This window comes from Aquarana catesbeiana, linkage group LG13, assembly GCF_042186555.1.
Source record: "Aquarana catesbeiana isolate 2022-GZ linkage group LG13, ASM4218655v1, whole genome shotgun sequence".
NCBI lineage: Eukaryota > Metazoa > Chordata > Amphibia > Anura > Ranidae > Aquarana > Aquarana catesbeiana.
In genome coordinates this window covers 152,638,824-152,662,299 of record NC_133336.1, presented here as the reverse complement: position 1 = coordinate 152,662,299, position 23,476 = coordinate 152,638,824, and the positions used below count along the sequence as shown (strand labels likewise).

The 23,476-nt window shown below is 40.4% G+C and overlaps 1 protein-coding gene across 1 annotated transcript; it reads left to right on the top strand.

The window, feature by feature from the left end:
* The first annotated feature begins 662 nt into the window (after positions 1-662).
* Positions 663-22,808, top strand: LOC141116554 (uncharacterized). The gene is made up of 3 exons (XM_073608951.1): positions 663-1,623; positions 4,444-15,985; positions 22,747-22,808. Exons 2-3 carry the CDS (start codon positions 14,896-14,898, stop codon positions 22,806-22,808), a joined length of 1,152 nt encoding a protein of 383 aa, XP_073465052.1. The 5' UTR covers positions 663-1,623; positions 4,444-14,895.
* The last annotated feature ends 668 nt before the right edge of the window (positions 22,809-23,476 follow it).

Below are 23,476 nucleotides of genomic sequence, written 5' to 3'. Positions count from 1 at the left end.
ATTCCTAAAGGGGGATACACCATTATCCCAATTATCCATTTTTGAATCAATCTGTACAAAAGATCCATTTGCTAAAGGTACAATTTCATCACTTTATAATCAATTATATGGAGTAGCAAATCTTAATAGACCCTCTTACGTTCAGAGGTGGGAGGAGGACCTGGGACGAACTTTAGAAGACACGGACTGGTCTAACATATGGCTCACATCTAAGTCATCTTCACCCAACATCTTAGCACTGGAGACAAATTATAAAGTCCTAACTCGCTGGTACCTTGTACCCGCTAGAGTGGCAAAATATTCACCTAATACCTCAGCTCTTTGTTTTCGAGGATGCCCAGAAATAGGCACATATTTACACATATGGTGGACGTGCCCAGTAATCCAAACCTTCTGGAAGGAAGTCTTCGTGATTGCATCTAAAATATTTAAAAAAATAATACAACCAGATCCATATTTAACTTTACTTAATCTAAAACCGGAATGGTTAACACTCTCTCAATTCAAACTAATGATCCAACTAATAACGGCTGCAAAACAAACAGTGGCCAAGGCATGGAAATCTCCTACATTGGTACTAGCAGAAACAATTCACAGAATGAATAATACAATGTCCCATGCTAAGATGGTAGCCATCGATCAAAATCAAATTCCAAAATTTGAAAAACTTTGGCATCCTTGGATAAAACAACAGTTCCTGTCAAACTTCAATGACTCTGTCCTGTTGCCATGGTAACAGATTAAATGACTTACAGAGACACCCATTCTAAGGCTTCAAAGAGAACTAAAAAGAATAATAAACTGACGAGCGGGACAACCTTGTGGACCATACCTCTACCTTTCAACCCTTTTTCTTCTTTCTCTTTCCTTTTCTCCACCTTACGATTAAAGCTCATTATCAGAATTTATTTGACCTATATACACTCTACTTGTAAACAATATGTATAGTAGGTATAAATCATTTAAATACCTACAAAAGTAACTAAGGAATTTATATATATCTTTAATTTAGGTTTACGTGAACCTAATGTTTAATATTTGAAATTTCATGATATTTACCTATATAAACCCTACTGTAAAACAATGAGCTTACTTTATAGATCCTTGTAAACTTACTTTATGTATCTTTATAACATTGTATACTCAATAAACTTCTTTTGACAAGGAAAAAAAAAAATGTTGCATTTCTCACTCTATCAAGCTTGTCATGTGCACTTTTTAAACTTGATCAATCAATTGGTTAGTGTAATGTTTACTATCTTTACTCACTCCAAACACTCCACACAGTTACTCTGCCCACTCCAACCTTTCCACAGTTACTTCAGCCACTCCAACCACACAACAGTTAGTCAAGCCACTCCTCCCAGTTACTCCGCCCACTCCAGTTATAGACTACTGGTGGAGGCAAGAACACTTCACACAATTTCCCCAGAAATTGTAGCTTTTCTAGTTAAATTTGATTTGTTGTAGCCGTATTAGTGCAATTGTGACAGAGAAAATTGAGTACTGTCCGTGATACTTTTTTTATTTGCACTAACATACAATTTTTCAGGACAAGCTTTCGGGGTATGTCCCCTTCTTCAAGGTCCAAGCAGTACTGATTCACACATTTTTAAGCAGAATGTTAAAGAAAAAAAGGAAAAAAAAAAAAAGAAAACAAAACACATACAAATCAATGGTAATAAAGATAGCAGCAGAGTTAGTGAGATAAGACAGAGGGAGAGCTAGGAGGGAATGCAAGGGGGGGAATACTAATCACAGAGCGGTCGTAAAACTTTAGCATAATGTGTAAGGAAACCAATGTCTAAATTCAGGCCATTATTCTTTGTGTCAAAAAGAAGTATCATTCTTAGTTCAAACGTTTTCCTTTCCTGGCTAGTTCTGAAATTCCCTTTAAGAACTAAGACATTGAGGTCTTCTATAGTGTGGTCCGATTGTGAGAAATGATGTCCCACAGGTGTGCATAAACTGTCTTCTTTATGTTCTTTGATGGTATGTCTGTGCAAATTCATCCTCACTTGCAACTTCTGTCCTGTTTCACCAACATAAGATCCTTTGCTGCACCTTTTGCATTGGATGAGGTACACAACATTACTTGAGGTACAGCTGTAAGATCCCATGATATTGAAGGTCCCATTTGTGTGTGTAACACTTTTGGATAGATTTATCTGGTTGCATAGTTTGCAGCGTTTTTTATTGCAGGGTTTGCAACCATTATTTTTGACTTCATAATCAGAGTGAAGTTTCCTGCTGATTAGTTTGTGTCTGAGGTTGGGTGGTTGTCTGAAAGCCAATAATGGGGGTTGTTGGAATATTCCTTTCAGAGTTTCATCCTCTGTTATAATGGGTTGTAAATCTTTAATTATCTTTTTGATCCCTTCAAGTGCTGGGTTGTATGTGGTCACTAGAGGTACTCGGTTATTTGTTTTTTTCTCTGTGTATTGGAGGAGATTTTCTCTACGGGTTTTCAAGGCTGTGTTTATGCTGTTGTTTATGGTTTTGTCTTTGTAACCTTTCTTATGGAAGGAGTCTGCCAGTGTTCTGAGATGTTTATCTCTGTCTTCTGGGTCTGAACAAATTCGGTGGTATCTGATGGCCTGGCTGTGTATGATGGCCCGTTTGGTGTGTTGGGGGTGAAAACTGGAACTATGAAGATAGCTGCATCGGTCAGTCGGTTTTCTGTATATTGACGTGTGTAGCTTGTCATCCCTGATGTATACTGTAGTGTCCAGGAAGTTGACATGTGTGTTCGAATAGTCCATTTTTAGTTTGATAGATGGGTGAAAAGTGTTGATCAATGAAAAGAATTGGTTTAGATTTTCTTCACCTTCAGTCCATATCATGAATATATCATCAATATAGCGATAATATCTGTATGGCTTTTGTTGTATGCTGTTCAGAAATTTGTCCTCCAGGTCAGCCATAAATAAATTTGCATATTGGGGTGCCATTTTGCTTCCCATGGCAGTACCCATACACTGGAGATAGATGTCATTATTGAAAGTGAAGTAGTTGTGTGTAAGAATGAATTCAATGAGCCGTGTCACATCCTCAGCAGTGTATTTGTGGTCTGGTGAGGATGATAAGAATCTGTGACATGCCGCCAACCCATCCTTGTGAGGGATGTTACTGTACAGAGATTCTACATCCATAGTGACTAGAAGAGTATTAGGTGGTAATTGTTGTATATTGTTAAGCTTGTTCAGAAAATCAGTGGTGTCTTGCAGGAAACTTGCAGTGTTCATGACTAAAGGTTTTAACATGTTTTCTACAAGGCCTGAGATATGTTCAGTAAGTGTATTCATACCTGTTATAATGGGTCTGCCTGGATTTCCTGGCTTGTGGATCTTGGGCAGCATGTAGAAGTCTCCCATTTCTGGATTATCCGGAATTGCATTGATGAGTTCTGAATGTAGGTGGCTTGGCATTGTCGCAATGAGACCTTTTAATTGCTTAGTAAAATCCTGGGTCGGATCATAATCCAGTTTTTTGTAGTAAGTAGTATTTGCCAGCTGCCTCTGGCCCTCTTGTATATATTTGTCTGTATCCATCACAACGACTGCTCCCCCTTTATCTGCTGGTTTGATGGTTATGGCCTGATTATTGCGCAGATCATGTACAGCTCTTCGCTCCAGTGGCGAAAGGTTGTATAATGTTTTCTTTTGCTGGGTGGATATCAGGGATGTAACTCGCAGCCTGAAGCTGTCAATATAGGTATCCAGTTTGGGGTTGCGTCCTTGTGGAGGTGTGAAGTTGCTGTTCTTTTTCCTTTTGTAACCATCTATTGTCCTAGGATTCCTTTCCTTACTGTCAAAATATTCTTTGAGCCTTAGTCTCCTAAAGAATTCCTCCATATCTGACCATACCTGTAATTTATCCAATTTGGTGGTTGGGCAGAATGTGAGGCCTTTGGAGAGGACTGTTGTTTCTGGTGTAGTAAGTTGATGATTTGACAAATTTATTATTCCGAGTTCCTCTGTTATATCCACATTTTCTGTAAAGTCAGCATTTACACAAGGGATACCTTGGGATTCTGGATTGGCTTCCAAGTTGCTGATAGCAGGAGTTATAGAAGTTGTGTTTGTTTTGTGTTGTTTAGGTTGTATCCAAAAGGTCTGCTCTTGATGTAGCTTTTGGAGTTTTTTTTGCTTCCTGTTCATGGCAAGTTTTTGCAGTTGTCTTTGTAAGGTTTCAATTTCATTCTTAATTTGGTTGATGCTTGTGGGATCCAATGGTGTTGAGGTTTCAAACACCAACTGCTTTTGTTTCCGGATTGTTTCCCTTTTACCATAGAGTTTATGAATGAGGTTGTTCCTTAACCTCTCGCTGGTACGTCTGCAGAGTCCTTCTGCATAAGGAGAGTTCAGTGTATTTGCACAAGGATTTTTAATCCGGAGACCCTGTGGTATGAGATTCCTCTTTTTGCATCTTGAGAGAAAGAAGATGTCGCTGTTGACCTGTGTTTCCTTTGTGATCAGGTTGGTTAACTGCTTCTTTATGCGGCTATATGCAGTATCTTCCATCATACTTGATTTGTTGTAGCCGTATTAGTGCAATTGTGACAGAGAAAATTGAGTACTGTCCGTGATACTTTTTTTATTTGCACTAACATACAATTTTTCAGGACAAGCTTTCGGGGTATGTCCCCTTCTTCAAGGTCCAAGCAGTACTGATTCACACATTTTTAAGCAGAATGTTAAAGAAAAAAAGGAAAAAAAAAAAAGAAAACAAAACACATACAAATCAATGGTAATAAAGATAGCAGCAGAGTTAGTGAGATAAGACAGAGGGAGAGCTAGGAGGGAATGCAAGGGGGGGAATACTAATCACAGAGCGGTCGTAAAACTTTAGCATAATGTGTAAGGAAACCAATGTCTAAATTCAGGCCATTATTCTTTGTGTCAAAAAGAAGTATCATTCTTAGTTCAAACGTTTTCCTTTCCTGGCTAGTTCTGAAATTCCCTTTAAGAACTAAGACATTGAGGTCTTCTATAGTGTGGTCCGATTGTGAGAAATGATGTCCCACAGGTGTGCATAAACTGTCTTCTTTATGTTCTTTGATGGTATGTCTGTGCAAATTCATCCTCACTTGCAACTTCTGTCCTGTTTCACCAACATAAGATCCTTTGCTGCACCTTTTGCATTGGATGAGGTACACAACATTACTTGAGGTACAGCTGTAAGATCCCATGATATTGAAGGTCCCATTTGTGTGTGTAACACTTTTGGATAGATTTATCTGGTTGCATAGTTTGCAGCGTTTTTTATTGCAGGGTTTGCAACCATTATTTTTGACTTCATAATCAGAGTGAAGTTTCCTGCTGATTAGTTTGTGTCTGAGGTTGGGTGGTTGTCTGAAAGCCAATAATGGGGGTTGTTGGAATATTCCTTTCAGAGTTTCATCCTCTGTTATAATGGGTTGTAAATCTTTAATTATCTTTTTGATCCCTTCAAGTGCTGGGTTGTATGTGGTCACTAGAGGTACTCGGTTATTTGTTTTTTTCTCTGTGTATTGGAGGAGATTTTCTCTACGGGTTTTCAAGGCTGTGTTTATGCTGTTGTTTATGGTTTTGTCTTTGTAACCTTTCTTATGGAAGGAGTCTGCCAGTGTTCTGAGATGTTTATCTCTGTCTTCTGGGTCTGAACAAATTCGGTGGTATCTGATGGCCTGGCTGTGTATGATGGCCCGTTTGGTGTGTTGGGGGTGAAAACTGGAACTATGAAGATAGCTGCATCGGTCAGTCGGTTTTCTGTATATTGACGTGTGTAGCTTGTCATCCCTGATGTATACTGTAGTGTCCAGGAAGTTGACATGTGTGTTCGAATAGTCCATTTTTAGTTTGATAGATGGGTGAAAAGTGTTGATCAATGAAAAGAATTGGTTTAGATTTTCTTCACCTTCAGTCCATATCATGAATATATCATCAATATAGCGATAATATCTGTATGGCTTTTGTTGTATGCTGTTCAGAAATTTGTCCTCCAGGTCAGCCATAAATAAATTTGCATATTGGGGTGCCATTTTGCTTCCCATGGCAGTACCCATACACTGGAGATAGATGTCATTATTGAAAGTGAAGTAGTTGTGTGTAAGAATGAATTCAATGAGCCGTGTCACATCCTCAGCAGTGTATTTGTGGTCTGGTGAGGATGATAAGAATCTGTGACATGCCGCCAACCCATCCTTGTGAGGGATGTTACTGTACAGAGATTCTACATCCATAGTGACTAGAAGAGTATTAGGTGGTAATTGTTGTATATTGTTAAGCTTGTTCAGAAAATCAGTGGTGTCTTGCAGGAAACTTGCAGTGTTCATGACTAAAGGTTTTAACATGTTTTCTACAAGGCCTGAGATATGTTCAGTAAGTGTATTCATACCTGTTATAATGGGTCTGCCTGGATTTCCTGGCTTGTGGATCTTGGGCAGCATGTAGAAGTCTCCCATTTCTGGATTATCCGGAATTGCATTGATGAGTTCTGAATGTAGGTGGCTTGGCATTGTCGCAATGAGACCTTTTAATTGCTTAGTAAAATCCTGGGTCGGATCATAATCCAGTTTTTTGTAGTAAGTAGTATTTGCCAGCTGCCTCTGGCCCTCTTGTATATATTTGTCTGTATCCATCACAACGACTGCTCCCCCTTTATCTGCTGGTTTGATGGTTATGGCCTGATTATTGCGCAGATCATGTACAGCTCTTCGCTCCAGTGGCGAAAGGTTGTATAATGTTTTCTTTTGCTGGGTGGATATCAGGGATGTAACTCGCAGCCTGAAGCTGTCAATATAGGTATCCAGTTTGGGGTTGCGTCCTTGTGGAGGTGTGAAGTTGCTGTTCTTTTTCCTTTTGTAACCATCTATTGTCCTAGGATTCCTTTCCTTACTGTCAAAATATTCTTTGAGCCTTAGTCTCCTAAAGAATTCCTCCATATCTGACCATACCTGTAATTTATCCAATTTGGTGGTTGGGCAGAATGTGAGGCCTTTGGAGAGGACTGTTGTTTCTGGTGTAGTAAGTTGATGATTTGACAAATTTATTATTCCGAGTTCCTCTGTTATATCCACATTTTCTGTAAAGTCAGCATTTACACAAGGGATACCTTGGGATTCTGGATTGGCTTCCAAGTTGCTGATAGCAGGAGTTATAGAAGTTGTGTTTGTTTTGTGTTGTTTAGGTTGTATCCAAAAGGTCTGCTCTTGATGTAGCTTTTGGAGTTTTTTTTGCTTCCTGTTCATGGCAAGTTTTTGCAGTTGTCTTTGTAAGGTTTCAATTTCATTCTTAATTTGGTTGATGCTTGTGGGATCCAATGGTGTTGAGGTTTCAAACACCAACTGCTTTTGTTTCCGGATTGTTTCCCTTTTACCATAGAGTTTATGAATGAGGTTGTTCCTTAACCTCTCGCTGGTACGTCTGCAGAGTCCTTCTGCATAAGGAGAGTTCAGTGTATTTGCACAAGGATTTTTAATCCGGAGACCCTGTGGTATGAGATTCCTCTTTTTGCATCTTGAGAGAAAGAAGATGTCGCTGTTGACCTGTGTTTCCTTTGTGATCAGGTTGGTTAACTGCTTCTTTATGCGGCTATATGCAGTATCTTCCATCATACTTGATTTGTTGTAGCCGTATTAGTGCAATTGTGACAGAGAAAATTGAGTACTGTCCGTGATACTTTTTTTATTTTTTTTATTTGCACTAACATACAATTTTTCAGGACAAGCTTTCGGGGTATGTCCCCTTCTTCAAGGTCCAAGCAGTACTGATTCACACATTTTTAAGCAGAATGTTAAAGAAAAAAAGGAAAAAAAAAAAAGAAAACAAAACACATACAAATCAATGGTAATAAAGATAGCAGCAGAGTTAGTGAGATAAGACAGAGGGAGAGCTAGGAGGGAATGCAAGGGGGGGAATACTAATCACAGAGCGGTCGTAAAACTTTAGCATAATGTGTAAGGAAACCAATGTCTAAATTCAGGCCATTATTCTTTGTGTCAAAAAGAAGTATCATTCTTAGTTCAAACGTTTTCCTTTCCTGGCTAGTTCTGAAATTCCCTTTAAGAACTAAGACATTGAGGTCTTCTATAGTGTGGTCCGATTGTGAGAAATGATGTCCCACAGGTGTGCATAAACTGTCTTCTTTATGTTCTTTGATGGTATGTCTGTGCAAATTCATCCTCACTTGCAACTTCTGTCCTGTTTCACCAACATAAGATCCTTTGCTGCACCTTTTGCATTGGATGAGGTACACAACATTACTTGAGGTACAGCTGTAAGATCCCATGATATTGAAGGTCCCATTTGTGTGTGTAACACTTTTGGATAGATTTATCTGGTTGCATAGTTTGCAGCGTTTTTTATTGCAGGGTTTGCAACCATTATTTTTGACTTCATAATCAGAGTGAAGTTTCCTGCTGATTAGTTTGTGTCTGAGGTTGGGTGGTTGTCTGAAAGCCAATAATGGGGGTTGTTGGAATATTCCTTTCAGAGTTTCATCCTCTGTTATAATGGGTTGTAAATCTTTAATTATCTTTTTGATCCCTTCAAGTGCTGGGTTGTATGTGGTCACTAGAGGTACTCGGTTATTTGTTTTTTTCTCTGTGTATTGGAGGAGATTTTCTCTACGGGTTTTCAAGGCTGTGTTTATGCTGTTGTTTATGGTTTTGTCTTTGTAACCTTTCTTATGGAAGGAGTCTGCCAGTGTTCTGAGATGTTTATCTCTGTCTTCTGGGTCTGAACAAATTCGGTGGTATCTGATGGCCTGGCTGTGTATGATGGCCCGTTTGGTGTGTTGGGGGTGAAAACTGGAACTATGAAGATAGCTGCATCGGTCAGTCGGTTTTCTGTATATTGACGTGTGTAGCTTGTCATCCCTGATGTATACTGTAGTGTCCAGGAAGTTGACATGTGTGTTCGAATAGTCCATTTTTAGTTTGATAGATGGGTGAAAAGTGTTGATCAATGAAAAGAATTGGTTTAGATTTTCTTCACCTTCAGTCCATATCATGAATATATCATCAATATAGCGATAATATCTGTATGGCTTTTGTTGTATGCTGTTCAGAAATTTGTCCTCCAGGTCAGCCATAAATAAATTTGCATATTGGGGTGCCATTTTGCTTCCCATGGCAGTACCCATACACTGGAGATAGATGTCATTATTGAAAGTGAAGTAGTTGTGTGTAAGAATGAATTCAATGAGCCGTGTCACATCCTCAGCAGTGTATTTGTGGTCTGGTGAGGATGATAAGAATCTGTGACATGCCGCCAACCCATCCTTGTGAGGGATGTTACTGTACAGAGATTCTACATCCATAGTGACTAGAAGAGTATTAGGTGGTAATTGTTGTATATTGTTAAGCTTGTTCAGAAAATCAGTGGTGTCTTGCAGGAAACTTGCAGTGTTCATGACTAAAGGTTTTAACATGTTTTCTACAAGGCCTGAGATATGTTCAGTAAGTGTATTCATACCTGTTATAATGGGTCTGCCTGGATTTCCTGGCTTGTGGATCTTGGGCAGCATGTAGAAGTCTCCCATTTCTGGATTATCCGGAATTGCATTGATGAGTTCTGAATGTAGGTGGCTTGGCATTGTCGCAATGAGACCTTTTAATTGCTTAGTAAAATCCTGGGTCGGATCATAATCCAGTTTTTTGTAGTAAGTAGTATTTGCCAGCTGCCTCTGGCCCTCTTGTATATATTTGTCTGTATCCATCACAACGACTGCTCCCCCTTTATCTGCTGGTTTGATGGTTATGGCCTGATTATTGCGCAGATCATGTACAGCTCTTCGCTCCAGTGGCGAAAGGTTGTATAATGTTTTCTTTTGCTGGGTGGATATCAGGGATGTAACTCGCAGCCTGAAGCTGTCAATATAGGTATCCAGTTTGGGGTTGCGTCCTTGTGGAGGTGTGAAGTTGCTGTTCTTTTTCCTTTTGTAACCATCTATTGTCCTAGGATTCCTTTCCTTACTGTCAAAATATTCTTTGAGCCTTAGTCTCCTAAAGAATTCCTCCATATCTGACCATACCTGTAATTTATCCAATTTGGTGGTTGGGCAGAATGTGAGGCCTTTGGAGAGGACTGTTGTTTCTGGTGTAGTAAGTTGATGATTTGACAAATTTATTATTCCGAGTTCCTCTGTTATATCCACATTTTCTGTAAAGTCAGCATTTACACAAGGGATACCTTGGGATTCTGGATTGGCTTCCAAGTTGCTGATAGCAGGAGTTATAGAAGTTGTGTTTGTTTTGTGTTGTTTAGGTTGTATCCAAAAGGTCTGCTCTTGATGTAGCTTTTGGAGTTTTTTTTGCTTCCTGTTCATGGCAAGTTTTTGCAGTTGTCTTTGTAAGGTTTCAATTTCATTCTTAATTTGGTTGATGCTTGTGGGATCCAATGGTGTTGAGGTTTCAAACACCAACTGCTTTTGTTTCCGGATTGTTTCCCTTTTACCATAGAGTTTATGAATGAGGTTGTTCCTTAACCTCTCGCTGGTACGTCTGCAGAGTCCTTCTGCATAAGGAGAGTTCAGTGTATTTGCACAAGGATTTTTAATCCGGAGACCCTGTGGTATGAGATTCCTCTTTTTGCATCTTGAGAGAAAGAAGATGTCGCTGTTGACCTGTGTTTCCTTTGTGATCAGGTTGGTTAACTGCTTCTTTATGCGGCTATATGCAGTATCTTCCATCATACTTGATTTGTTGTAGCCGTATTAGTGCAATTGTGACAGAGAAAATTGAGTACTGTCCGTGATACTTTTTTTATTTGCACTAACATACAATTTTTCAGGACAAGCTTTCGGGGTATGTCCCCTTCTTCAAGGTCCAAGCAGTACTGATTCACACATTTTTAAGCAGAATGTTAAAGAAAAAAAGGAAAAAAAAAAAAAGAAAACAAAACACATACAAATCAATGGTAATAAAGATAGCAGCAGAGTTAGTGAGATAAGACAGAGGGAGAGCTAGGAGGGAATGCAAGGGGGGGAATACTAATCACAGAGCGGTCGTAAAACTTTAGCATAATGTGTAAGGAAACCAATGTCTAAATTCAGGCCATTATTCTTTGTGTCAAAAAGAAGTATCATTCTTAGTTCAAACGTTTTCCTTTCCTGGCTAGTTCTGAAATTCCCTTTAAGAACTAAGACATTGAGGTCTTCTATAGTGTGGTCCGATTGTGAGAAATGATGTCCCACAGGTGTGCATAAACTGTCTTCTTTATGTTCTTTGATGGTATGTCTGTGCAAATTCATCCTCACTTGCAACTTCTGTCCTGTTTCACCAACATAAGATCCTTTGCTGCACCTTTTGCATTGGATGAGGTACACAACATTACTTGAGGTACAGCTGTAAGATCCCATGATATTGAAGGTCCCATTTGTGTGTGTAACACTTTTGGATAGATTTATCTGGTTGCATAGTTTGCAGCGTTTTTTATTGCAGGGTTTGCAACCATTATTTTTGACTTCATAATCAGAGTGAAGTTTCCTGCTGATTAGTTTGTGTCTGAGGTTGGGTGGTTGTCTGAAAGCCAATAATGGGGGTTGTTGGAATATTCCTTTCAGAGTTTCATCCTCTGTTATAATGGGTTGTAAATCTTTAATTATCTTTTTGATCCCTTCAAGTGCTGGGTTGTATGTGGTCACTAGAGGTACTCGGTTATTTGTTTTTTTCTCTGTGTATTGGAGGAGATTTTCTCTACGGGTTTTCAAGGCTGTGTTTATGCTGTTGTTTATGGTTTTGTCTTTGTAACCTTTCTTATGGAAGGAGTCTGCCAGTGTTCTGAGATGTTTATCTCTGTCTTCTGGGTCTGAACAAATTCGGTGGTATCTGATGGCCTGGCTGTGTATGATGGCCCGTTTGGTGTGTTGGGGGTGAAAACTGGAACTATGAAGATAGCTGCATCGGTCAGTCGGTTTTCTGTATATTGACGTGTGTAGCTTGTCATCCCTGATGTATACTGTAGTGTCCAGGAAGTTGACATGTGTGTTCGAATAGTCCATTTTTAGTTTGATAGATGGGTGAAAAGTGTTGATCAATGAAAAGAATTGGTTTAGATTTTCTTCACCTTCAGTCCATATCATGAATATATCATCAATATAGCGATAATATCTGTATGGCTTTTGTTGTATGCTGTTCAGAAATTTGTCCTCCAGGTCAGCCATAAATAAATTTGCATATTGGGGTGCCATTTTGCTTCCCATGGCAGTACCCATACACTGGAGATAGATGTCATTATTGAAAGTGAAGTAGTTGTGTGTAAGAATGAATTCAATGAGCCGTGTCACATCCTCAGCAGTGTATTTGTGGTCTGGTGAGGATGATAAGAATCTGTGACATGCCGCCAACCCATCCTTGTGAGGGATGTTACTGTACAGAGATTCTACATCCATAGTGACTAGAAGAGTATTAGGTGGTAATTGTTGTATATTGTTAAGCTTGTTCAGAAAATCAGTGGTGTCTTGCAGGAAACTTGCAGTGTTCATGACTAAAGGTTTTAACATGTTTTCTACAAGGCCTGAGATATGTTCAGTAAGTGTATTCATACCTGTTATAATGGGTCTGCCTGGATTTCCTGGCTTGTGGATCTTGGGCAGCATGTAGAAGTCTCCCATTTCTGGATTATCCGGAATTGCATTGATGAGTTCTGAATGTAGGTGGCTTGGCATTGTCGCAATGAGACCTTTTAATTGCTTAGTAAAATCCTGGGTCGGATCATAATCCAGTTTTTTGTAGTAAGTAGTATTTGCCAGCTGCCTCTGGCCCTCTTGTATATATTTGTCTGTATCCATCACAACGACTGCTCCCCCTTTATCTGCTGGTTTGATGGTTATGGCCTGATTATTGCGCAGATCATGTACAGCTCTTCGCTCCAGTGGCGAAAGGTTGTATAATGTTTTCTTTTGCTGGGTGGATATCAGGGATGTAACTCGCAGCCTGAAGCTGTCAATATAGGTATCCAGTTTGGGGTTGCGTCCTTGTGGAGGTGTGAAGTTGCTGTTCTTTTTCCTTTTGTAACCATCTATTGTCCTAGGATTCCTTTCCTTACTGTCAAAATATTCTTTGAGCCTTAGTCTCCTAAAGAATTCCTCCATATCTGACCATACCTGTAATTTATCCAATTTGGTGGTTGGGCAGAATGTGAGGCCTTTGGAGAGGACTGTTGTTTCTGGTGTAGTAAGTTGATGATTTGACAAATTTATTATTCCGAGTTCCTCTGTTATATCCACATTTTCTGTAAAGTCAGCATTTACACAAGGGATACCTTGGGATTCTGGATTGGCTTCCAAGTTGCTGATAGCAGGAGTTATAGAAGTTGTGTTTGTTTTGTGTTGTTTAGGTTGTATCCAAAAGGTCTGCTCTTGATGTAGCTTTTGGAGTTTTTTTTGCTTCCTGTTCATGGCAAGTTTTTGCAGTTGTCTTTGTAAGGTTTCAATTTCATTCTTAATTTGGTTGATGCTTGTGGGATCCAATGGTGTTGAGGTTTCAAACACCAACTGCTTTTGTTTCCGGATTGTTTCCCTTTTACCATAGAGTTTATGAATGAGGTTGTTCCTTAACCTCTCGCTGGTACGTCTGCAGAGTCCTTCTGCATAAGGAGAGTTCAGTGTATTTGCACAAGGATTTTTAATCCGGAGACCCTGTGGTATGAGATTCCTCTTTTTGCATCTTGAGAGAAAGAAGATGTCGCTGTTGACCTGTGTTTCCTTTGTGATCAGGTTGGTTAACTGCTTCTTTATGCGGCTATATGCAGTATCTTCCATCATACTTGATTTGTTGTAGCCGTATTAGTGCAATTGTGACAGAGAAAATTGAGTACTGTCCGTGATACTTTTTTTATTTTTTTTATTTGCACTAACATACAATTTTTCAGGACAAGCTTTCGGGGTATGTCCCCTTCTTCAAGGTCCAAGCAGTACTGATTCACACATTTTTAAGCAGAATGTTAAAGAAAAAAAGGAAAAAAAAAAAAGAAAACAAAACACATACAAATCAATGGTAATAAAGATAGCAGCAGAGTTAGTGAGATAAGACAGAGGGAGAGCTAGGAGGGAATGCAAGGGGGGGAATACTAATCACAGAGCGGTCGTAAAACTTTAGCATAATGTGTAAGGAAACCAATGTCTAAATTCAGGCCATTATTCTTTGTGTCAAAAAGAAGTATCATTCTTAGTTCAAACGTTTTCCTTTCCTGGCTAGTTCTGAAATTCCCTTTAAGAACTAAGACATTGAGGTCTTCTATAGTGTGGTCCGATTGTGAGAAATGATGTCCCACAGGTGTGCATAAACTGTCTTCTTTATGTTCTTTGATGGTATGTCTGTGCAAATTCATCCTCACTTGCAACTTCTGTCCTGTTTCACCAACATAAGATCCTTTGCTGCACCTTTTGCATTGGATGAGGTACACAACATTACTTGAGGTACAGCTGTAAGATCCCATGATATTGAAGGTCCCATTTGTGTGTGTAACACTTTTGGATAGATTTATCTGGTTGCATAGTTTGCAGCGTTTTTTATTGCAGGGTTTGCAACCATTATTTTTGACTTCATAATCAGAGTGAAGTTTCCTGCTGATTAGTTTGTGTCTGAGGTTGGGTGGTTGTCTGAAAGCCAATAATGGGGGTTGTTGGAATATTCCTTTCAGAGTTTCATCCTCTGTTATAATGGGTTGTAAATCTTTAATTATCTTTTTGATCCCTTCAAGTGCTGGGTTGTATGTGGTCACTAGAGGTACTCGGTTATTTGTTTTTTTCTCTGTGTATTGGAGGAGATTTTCTCTACGGGTTTTCAAGGCTGTGTTTATGCTGTTGTTTATGGTTTTGTCTTTGTAACCTTTCTTATGGAAGGAGTCTGCCAGTGTTCTGAGATGTTTATCTCTGTCTTCTGGGTCTGAACAAATTCGGTGGTATCTGATGGCCTGGCTGTGTATGATGGCCCGTTTGGTGTGTTGGGGGTTAAAACCTTTAGTCATGAACACTGCAAGTTTCCTGCAAGACACCACTGATTTTCTGAACAAGCTTAACAATATACAACAATTACCACCTAATACTCTTCTAGTCACTATGGATGTAGAATCTCTGTACAGTAACATCCCTCACAAGGATGGGTTGGCGGCATGTCACAGATTCTTATCATCCTCACCAGACCACAAATACACTGCTGAGGATGTGACACGGCTCATTGAATTCATTCTTACACACAACTACTTCACTTTCAATAATGACATCTATCTCCAGTGTATGGGTACTGCCATGGGAAGCAAAATGGCACCCCAATATGCAAATTTATTTATGGCTGACCTGGAGGACAAATTTCTGAACAGCATACAACAAAAGCCATACAGATATTATCGCTATATTGATGATATATTCATGATATGGACTGAAGGTGAAGAAAATCTAAACCAATTCTTTTCATTGATCAACACTTTTCACCCATCTATCAAACTAAAAATGGACTATTCGAACACACATGTCAACTTCCTGGACACTACAGTATACATCAGGGATGACAAGCTACACACGTCAATATACAGAAAACCGACTGACCGATGCAGCTATCTTCATAGTTCCAGTTTTCACCCCCAACACACCAAACGGGCCATCATACACAGCCAGGCCATCAGATACCACCGAATTTGTTCAGACCCAGAAGACAGAGATAAACATCTCAGAACACTGGCAGACTCCTTCCATAAGAAAGGTTACAAAGACAAAACCATAAACAACAGCATAAACACAGCCTTGAAAACCCGTAGAGAAAATCTCCTCCAATACACAGAGAAAAAAACAAATAACCGAGTACCTCTAGTGACCACATACAACCCAGCACTTGAAGGGATCAAAAAGATAATTAAAGATTTACAACCCATTATAACAGAGGATGAAACTCTGAAAGGAATATTCCAACAACCCCCATTATTGGCTTTCAGACAACCACCCAACCTCAGACACAAACTAATCAGCAGGAAACTTCACTCTGATTATGAAGTCAAAAATAATGGTTGCAAACCCTGCAATAAAAAACGCTGCAAACTATGCAACCAGATAAATCTATCCAAAAGTGTTACACACACAAATGGGACCTTCAATATCATGGGATCTTACAGCTGTACCTCAAGTAATGTTGTGTACCTCATCCAATGCAAAAGGTGCAGCAAAGGATCTTATGTTGGTGAAACAGGACAGAAGTTGCAAGTGAGGATGAATTTGCACAGACATACCATCAAAGAACATAAAGAAGACAGTTTATGCACACCTGTGGGACATCATTTCTCACAATCGGACCACACTATAGAAGACCTCAATGTCTTAGTTCTTAAAGGGAATTTCAGAACTAGCCAGGAAAGGAAAACGTTTGAACTAAGAATGATACTTCTTTTTGACACAAAGAATAATGGCCTGAATTTAGACATTGGTTTCCTTACACATTATGCTAAAGTTTTACGACCGCTCTGTGATTAGTATTCCCCCCCTTGCATTCCCTCCTAGCTCTCCCTCTGTCTTATCTCACTAACTCTGCTGCTATCTTTATTACCATTGATTTGTATGTGTTTTGTTTTCTTTTTTTTTTTCCTTTTTTTCTTTAACATTCTGCTTAAAAATGTGTGAATCAGTACTGCTTGGACCTTGAAGAAGGGGACATACCCCGAAAGCTTGTCCTGAAAAATTGTATGTTAGTGCAAATAAAAAAAGTATCACGGACAGTACTCAATTTTCTCTAGTTAAATTTGAAATTGTATAAGATGTTATTGGATAATTCATGCTATCCTATGAGATCATATGAGCAAAGGGGGGCCTATAAAATAGGCATTCCCCCCCCCTTTTTCCTTTACATGTAGTGCAAGGGTCTGCCTGATTGCATACAAGTTGAAACTCTTAAGGTTTGACCTCATATTATATGGTATTGGTAAATCTGAAGACAAAAATCTGCAGAAAATCTAATAGTGTGCATGGGGCCTTAAGGCTCCATTCACACCTGAATACTGTGCCTTGCCATTACTTCTTAATGGCACCTCAATCATGCCACGATTGTAGCACAGTAAATCGGGCTGCAATCGTAACATTGAAAAAGAAAACATAAGCTTCTTTTGGGTGACAGACTGCAGCGCGATTTGCTGCGTGACAATCACGGTAAAATCGCTGCGTGATTGGGGTGCCATTAATAGTAATGGCATCACAAATATGTCCAGCGTTTTGGAATCGCAGTGATTCTGCCCATGAACAGGTGTGAATGGTGCTTAAGGCTGGTTTCACACTATTGCGAATTGGATGCGGAGAAACCTATTCGCGTAGCAGGAGATTGTGACTGGCTCTCTATGGAGCTGGTTCACATATCTCCATAGCGGATCCGGCGCGAATTGCACAGAAGTCCTCTGCATCTTTTGGTCTGAAATCAGGCCTGAGACGGTGAATGGAGACTCCTGCTGTGAGCTGCTGCGGTCTTTAGTGTGAACCCAACCTAAATGATGTCTTTGCCTGCAAGTGTATGCACACATATTGGGTTACGGTCAAACTAATACAAATATCTAATTTGTTTTTAAAATCTTGCATATCCTTAATGCAGATACAATTGCTCAAAGTATTTAAGCTGCTAGCTAGACTGTACCAGTTGTAATATGTTGTATAATCAATAGAGTACATTTTATACATGGCTTTTGTCTCTCATGTACTATAGACATGGGTTATTGGAAGAATGTGAAGATAAAAAAACAGAATTGAGAGATTATGCTTTCTGAAATACATATTTATATTACCTGGTTTAAACCATCTTAGCCTCACAACATGGGTATCTTACATCATATCTACATACATGTAAGCCTAAAAATAAATCCCCCTGCTACATAATCGTGGGTTTTAGGGCCACTAACACTCAACATATGTTGCTGCTTGAAAATTCATATAGAAGAACAGTGATTTTTACGCAACACATATTTTGTCATAACTATAAAAGATTGCAATAGTACTTCCATTTCATATGTCTAACATCACAATTACAGAAAACTCTCTATAATCCTTAATAAATTTGCCTTTGTTTTGTCTACTAAAAAACACTTTAGGAGGGACCTAGCAGAAACCCTTTTTCAATATGTTAAACTTCCCCCTCTTAAAAAAAAAAAATGTCAGAAACAATGGAATCGGATGTCCCTACCCCAGAAGTCCTCAAGGCGATAAAATCCCTGAAAACGCTAAAAAAATCCTGGCCCTGGAGGCTTCTCAGTGTTATGAGATAAAACGTCCTTCAATTCCCCAGCACCCCATCTGACTAATTTATTTAACCACCTACACATTAGCTCTGACTTACATGCATCATCAACTACGGCCCATATAGTTATGTCCCTGAAACCCAGTAAAGATCCCTTGGACCCATACAACTTCCATCCAATCTCGCTCTCAAATGTTAACATCAAAATCCTTGCCACCAGGATTAACACGTTCCTTTATGATCTAATCCCCAGTGATCAAGTGGGCTTTGTCCCTCATAGACAGTCATTCGATAACACTCGAAAAGTTATACATTTAATCCACTAGGTGTAAGGTAGGTTTGTTAGTAATGTTAAGCGAATGGTTCAGCCCGACCATGAGTTCGGGCCGATCATTGACTGTTCACCCGTTCGGTAAACACCAGAATTGTCACGGCGTTCGACCATTTGTTCTGCTCGCGGAGTGCCCCACAATGCACTGCATGCTGCAAAGTGCATTGGAAGCCCTGATTGGCTAAAGCAATGAAGGAATTGCCCAATCAGGACACAGAACACTGTCAGAGCCATGATTACTGCAGTATATTGAAGTGCATTAGTGCACTTTTACTGCAGTGTATTGAAGTGCGTTAGGGCAAGTGTACTGCAGTATATTGAAGTGCATTAGTGCATGTTTACTGCAGTATATTGAAGTGCATCAGGGTACTTTTACAGCAGTATATTGAAGTGCGTTCGTGCACTTTTACGGCACTATATATAAGTGCATTAGTGCACTTTTACAGCAGAAGACTGAAGTACATTGGTTCACTTTTATGGCAGTATATTGAGGTGCATTAGTGCACCTTTATGGCAGTATATTGAAGTGCATTAGTGCACTTTTACTTCAGTAAAACTGCATTGGTGCACTTTTATTGCAGTATATTGAAGTGCGTCAGTGCAGTTTTAGTGCAGTATATTGAAGTGTGTCAGTGGAGTGTGTCTGGTGCACTTTAACTTGAGTACTCACCACACAAACGCCACTTTCCATTGATTAAAGTGCATGCAAGTACACATTTCCCCATCTCAATTACATTTCGGTAATAAGCCCCCCTTCATGTCTGGGAGGCCAAGTAGAGGCAGACATTCCCATGGCACTGTGAGGGGGCCAGCAACGTCTGTGTTCACAGGCAAAGGTGGATGTGGTCTGTTCTCAGGCAGGGCACCATTTCTTCTGTTTAGTGATGTTACCCATGCTATCCAGCCACAGCATGCAGAGACTAGTGCACAGGCCACAGCAGCTGCCAGAGTGGCTTATTCAGCCTCCTTGTCCACAGCTACTCCTGCCATAGCCCCAGCATCATGCATGGAGGAGTCAGCTGAGTTATTTGATCACAGCATCAGCCACATGCTCCTAGACGATGCACAGGCACTACTTGATTTTGATGTTGGTCCTGAGGTTGAGAAAGGTAGGAACATAAACCTACAGAGCAAGGAGAACACTGGTAAATAAATTGGCAGTCATGTTCCCCCTGCCCCAGCGTATTACCAAGTTGGCTCCAGTGATGATGAGGTCACTGATGAGGTGAGGTCACAAATAGAACACAGGAGGAAAGTGAGGGTGAGGCACAACCCCAATGAGGCAGCCATCATGGAAGAGATCTACTGATTACCAACAAGGCATTACTAGATCTACTGATTACCAACAATACAGACCTGATCACGGATGTGGAAATACGGGGCAATTTAGGAAACAGTGATCACAGGTTAATTGGCTTCAGTATAAATCACACAAAAGGGGAACACAAAGACACTGAATTTCAAAAGAGCCAACTTCCCTAAACTACGAATCTTGCTAGAAGATATAAATTGGGATAAAATCTTAGAAACAAAAAACACGGCAGAGAGATGGGTTTGCTTAAGAGCATTTTAAATAAGGGCATTAGCCAGTGCATCCCGTTGGGAAATAGATTTAAAAGAGCGAACAAAAGTCCTGGATGGCTTAACTCTAATGTAAAAATGCATATAAAAGCAAAGGAGAAGGCCTTCAAAAAATCCAAGGCTGAGGGATCATCATCAGTAGGGATGAGCCGAACACCCCCCCGGTTCAGTTCGCACCAGAACCTGCGAACGGACCGAAAATTCGCACTAACGTTAGAACCCCATTGGCGTCTATGGGACTCGAAGTTCGAAATCAAAAGTGCTCATTTTAAAGGCTAATTTGCATGGTATTGTCCTAAAAAGGGTTTGGGGACCCGGGTCCTGCCCCAGGGGACATGTATCAATGCAAAAAAAACTTTTAAAAACGGACGTTTTTTCGGGAGCAGTGATTTTAATGATGCTTAACCAGTTCAGCCACAGAAGGATTTACCCCCTTCCTGACCAGAGCACTTTTTACAATTTGGCACTGCGTCTCTTTAACTGCTAATTGCGCGGTCATGCAATGCTGTACCCAAACGAAATTTGCGTCCTTTTCTTCCCACAAATAGAGCTTTCTTTTGATGGTATTTGATCACCTCTGCCTTTTTTTTATTTTTTTTTTGTGCTATAAACGGAAAAAGACCAAAAATTTTGAAAAAAAATGCTATTTTCTACTTTTTGTTATAAAGAAAATCCAATAAACTCAATTTTAGTCATACATTTAGGCCAAAATGTATTCGGCCACATGTCTTTGGTAAAAAAAAATGTCAATAAGTGTATATTTATTAGTTTGCGCAAAAGTTATAGTGCCTACAAATTAGGGTACATTTTCTGGAATTTACACAGCCTTTAATTTATGACTGCCTATGTCATTTCTTGAGGTGCTAAAATGGCAGGGCAGTACAAACCCCCCCAAATGACCCCATTGTGGAAAGTAGACACCCCAAGGAAGAGAGCAGCTGTTTTTTCGGTGATGGAAAATTATGGTGTTGGACTGGCTTGCCTGCAGGAAACTCACCTCACAAATGAGACTAAATTATATGTTCGGAGTAAGAAATTCCAAGAACAGTACCACTCGGTTCATACCTCTTATTCAAGAGGGGTGAGCATTTTGGTGAGGAGAGGTATCTCATTTTCCTGCAGGGAAGCTAGTATAGACCCGTTGGGAAGGTATGTCTTTCTGAGTTGTGTGGTAGAAAATAAATTTCTGGTGATAGCAAATATTTATATCCCTCCTCCGTTTAAAACAGAGATCATGCTGGAATTGTTGGAGTTTGTGGATGGCATGGTGGACATCCCTATAATAGCGGTGGGTGATTTTAATGCAGTCCTAGATAGCAGCATGGACCGATTTCCGCCCGTGATCCGTGCGGAAAGAGTACCAGAGGGGCGATTGGCCCAACTGCTCGCAGAGATTGGATGGCGTGATCTCTGGAGATCTCATAACCCAAATACTCGGCAGTACTCCTGCCACTCAGGGTCACACTCCACACTCTCGCGTTTAGACATGGCAGTGGGAAACAGTGAAGCCATGCGATTAATAGGAAACATAGAGTATAGACCGAGGGGAATATCGGACCACTCACCCCTGACTTTGACCCTAAATCTAAGCATCAGAACTAGTCAGAAGAGGTGGACAATAAACCCACTATGGCTGGACCTGATTAGTAGTCCAACAGAAATTTCCGCCAAGTTAAAAGAGTTTATAACATTCAATTCAGGCACAGCATCAGCAGGGGTGGTGTGGGATAACCTAAAAGCGTATCTTAGGGGACTGCTACACCAGCAGGTTGCCATGGCAAAAAAAAACATCAAGGGACCGGGAGGGGAGGGCTAGTAGGGAAGTCATGGAAGCAGAAGCACAATATGTGTTAGACCCAACCTGAGAAAAACAGGAGATTTGGCTCAACAAACAACAAGTGTACAAAGAGGTAATTAATAGAAGAGTAGAGAACAAGAGACTTTTCCAGAAACAAAATTATTTTGGGGAGGGAGAGAAAGTAGGCTGGATGCTTGCCCTCCTAACCAGGTCTAATCTATTCTCACCGGCCATCTCCTCAATTAAGACCTCGGCTGGAAATATTACATCTGATCCGGTCGAGGTTTTAGAAACTTTCTCCATATTTTATAGAGACCTGTATAGGTCCCGCCAGGGCTTGAACCAGCGCGAGATGGACAGGTTCTTGGAGGGAGTAGACCTGCCCATACTCTCGGAGAATGATAGAAGTGAGGTGGATTCCCCTTTGGCCCTGGAGGAGCTACAAAAGGCAGTCGCAGAGCTGTCAGGGCAGAAATCTCCGGGCCCGGACGGGCTACCATTGGAGATCTATAGGAAATATGGGGGGATTTTGCTCCCGGAACTTCTAAAAGTGCTAGAGCAGGCGACCAGGGATGGTAGGCTGCCTCTATCAATGTCAGAGGCCGATATAGTATAGTATAGTATAGTATAGCCTATATAGTAGTAATCCCAAAGGAGGGGAAAGATCAATCGGAAGTTTCTTCATACAGACCGATATCACTGCTGTGCACAGATGCCAAGATCATTGCAAGGGTGCTCGCATCTAGGCTAAATAAATGTATCGACAAACTGGTGCATCCGGACCAATCGGGGTTCATCCCCGGTCGGTCCACTAGCATAAATATCAGAAGAGCTTATTTGAATCTACAGGTACCAACAGAGAATGCGGAATCCAGAGCCATATTGTCTTTGGACGCTGCCAAGGCCTTTGATAGCCTGGAGTGGGAATACCTTTGGAGGGTGCTAGAAAAGTTCGGATTCGGCCCCGTATTTATCAGCTGGTTAAAAATCTTATATAACCATCCAAGGGCAAGGCTCAAGATAAATGGCGAATACTCGGAAAGTTTTCCCCTCGAAAGAGGGACAAGACAGGGATGCCCCCTATCTCCTTTACTGTTTGTCTTGGCCATGGAGCCATTGGCGGGAGCAGTGAGATCATCTACGGAAATACAGGGATTTCAAAGAAAAGGGAGAGAAGAGAGAATAGCGCTTTTTGCAGACGATGTCATATTCTTCCTGGGGGACACGACCTCCTCGTTGGAGAAAGTGATGCACTTAGTAGAGGACTTCGGAAAGTTTTCAGGACTAGTTATCAACTGGGAGAAGTCATCGCTTCTACCGGTAGACCCACTGGCCAACTCCATCCCGATGTGTTTGCCCCACCTGAAGATTACAGAGAAAATGAAATACCTCGGTGTTGTGCTGTCCAAGGACCCCGGTATGTTTATTAAGGACAATTTGATCCCCCTCTTATCAAAATTCAAGAGGAAATGCGATATTTGGAGCAGACTCCCTTTGTCTGTGGCAGGCCGAGCCAATTTGATAAAAATGGTTTGGATGCCCCAGCTGCTATACCTACTTCACAACTCCCCAATTTGGA

Coding starts and splice junctions, on each gene's coding strand:
- LOC141116554 (XM_073608951.1), top strand. CDS start 14,896: ATGGCCTGGCTGTGTATGATGGCCCGTTTGGTGTGTTGGGGGTTAAAA. Junction 15,986..22,746: donor TTATGAAGTCAAAAATAATG/GTTGCAAACCCT, acceptor TTGAATCTACAG/GTACCAACAGAGAATGCGGA.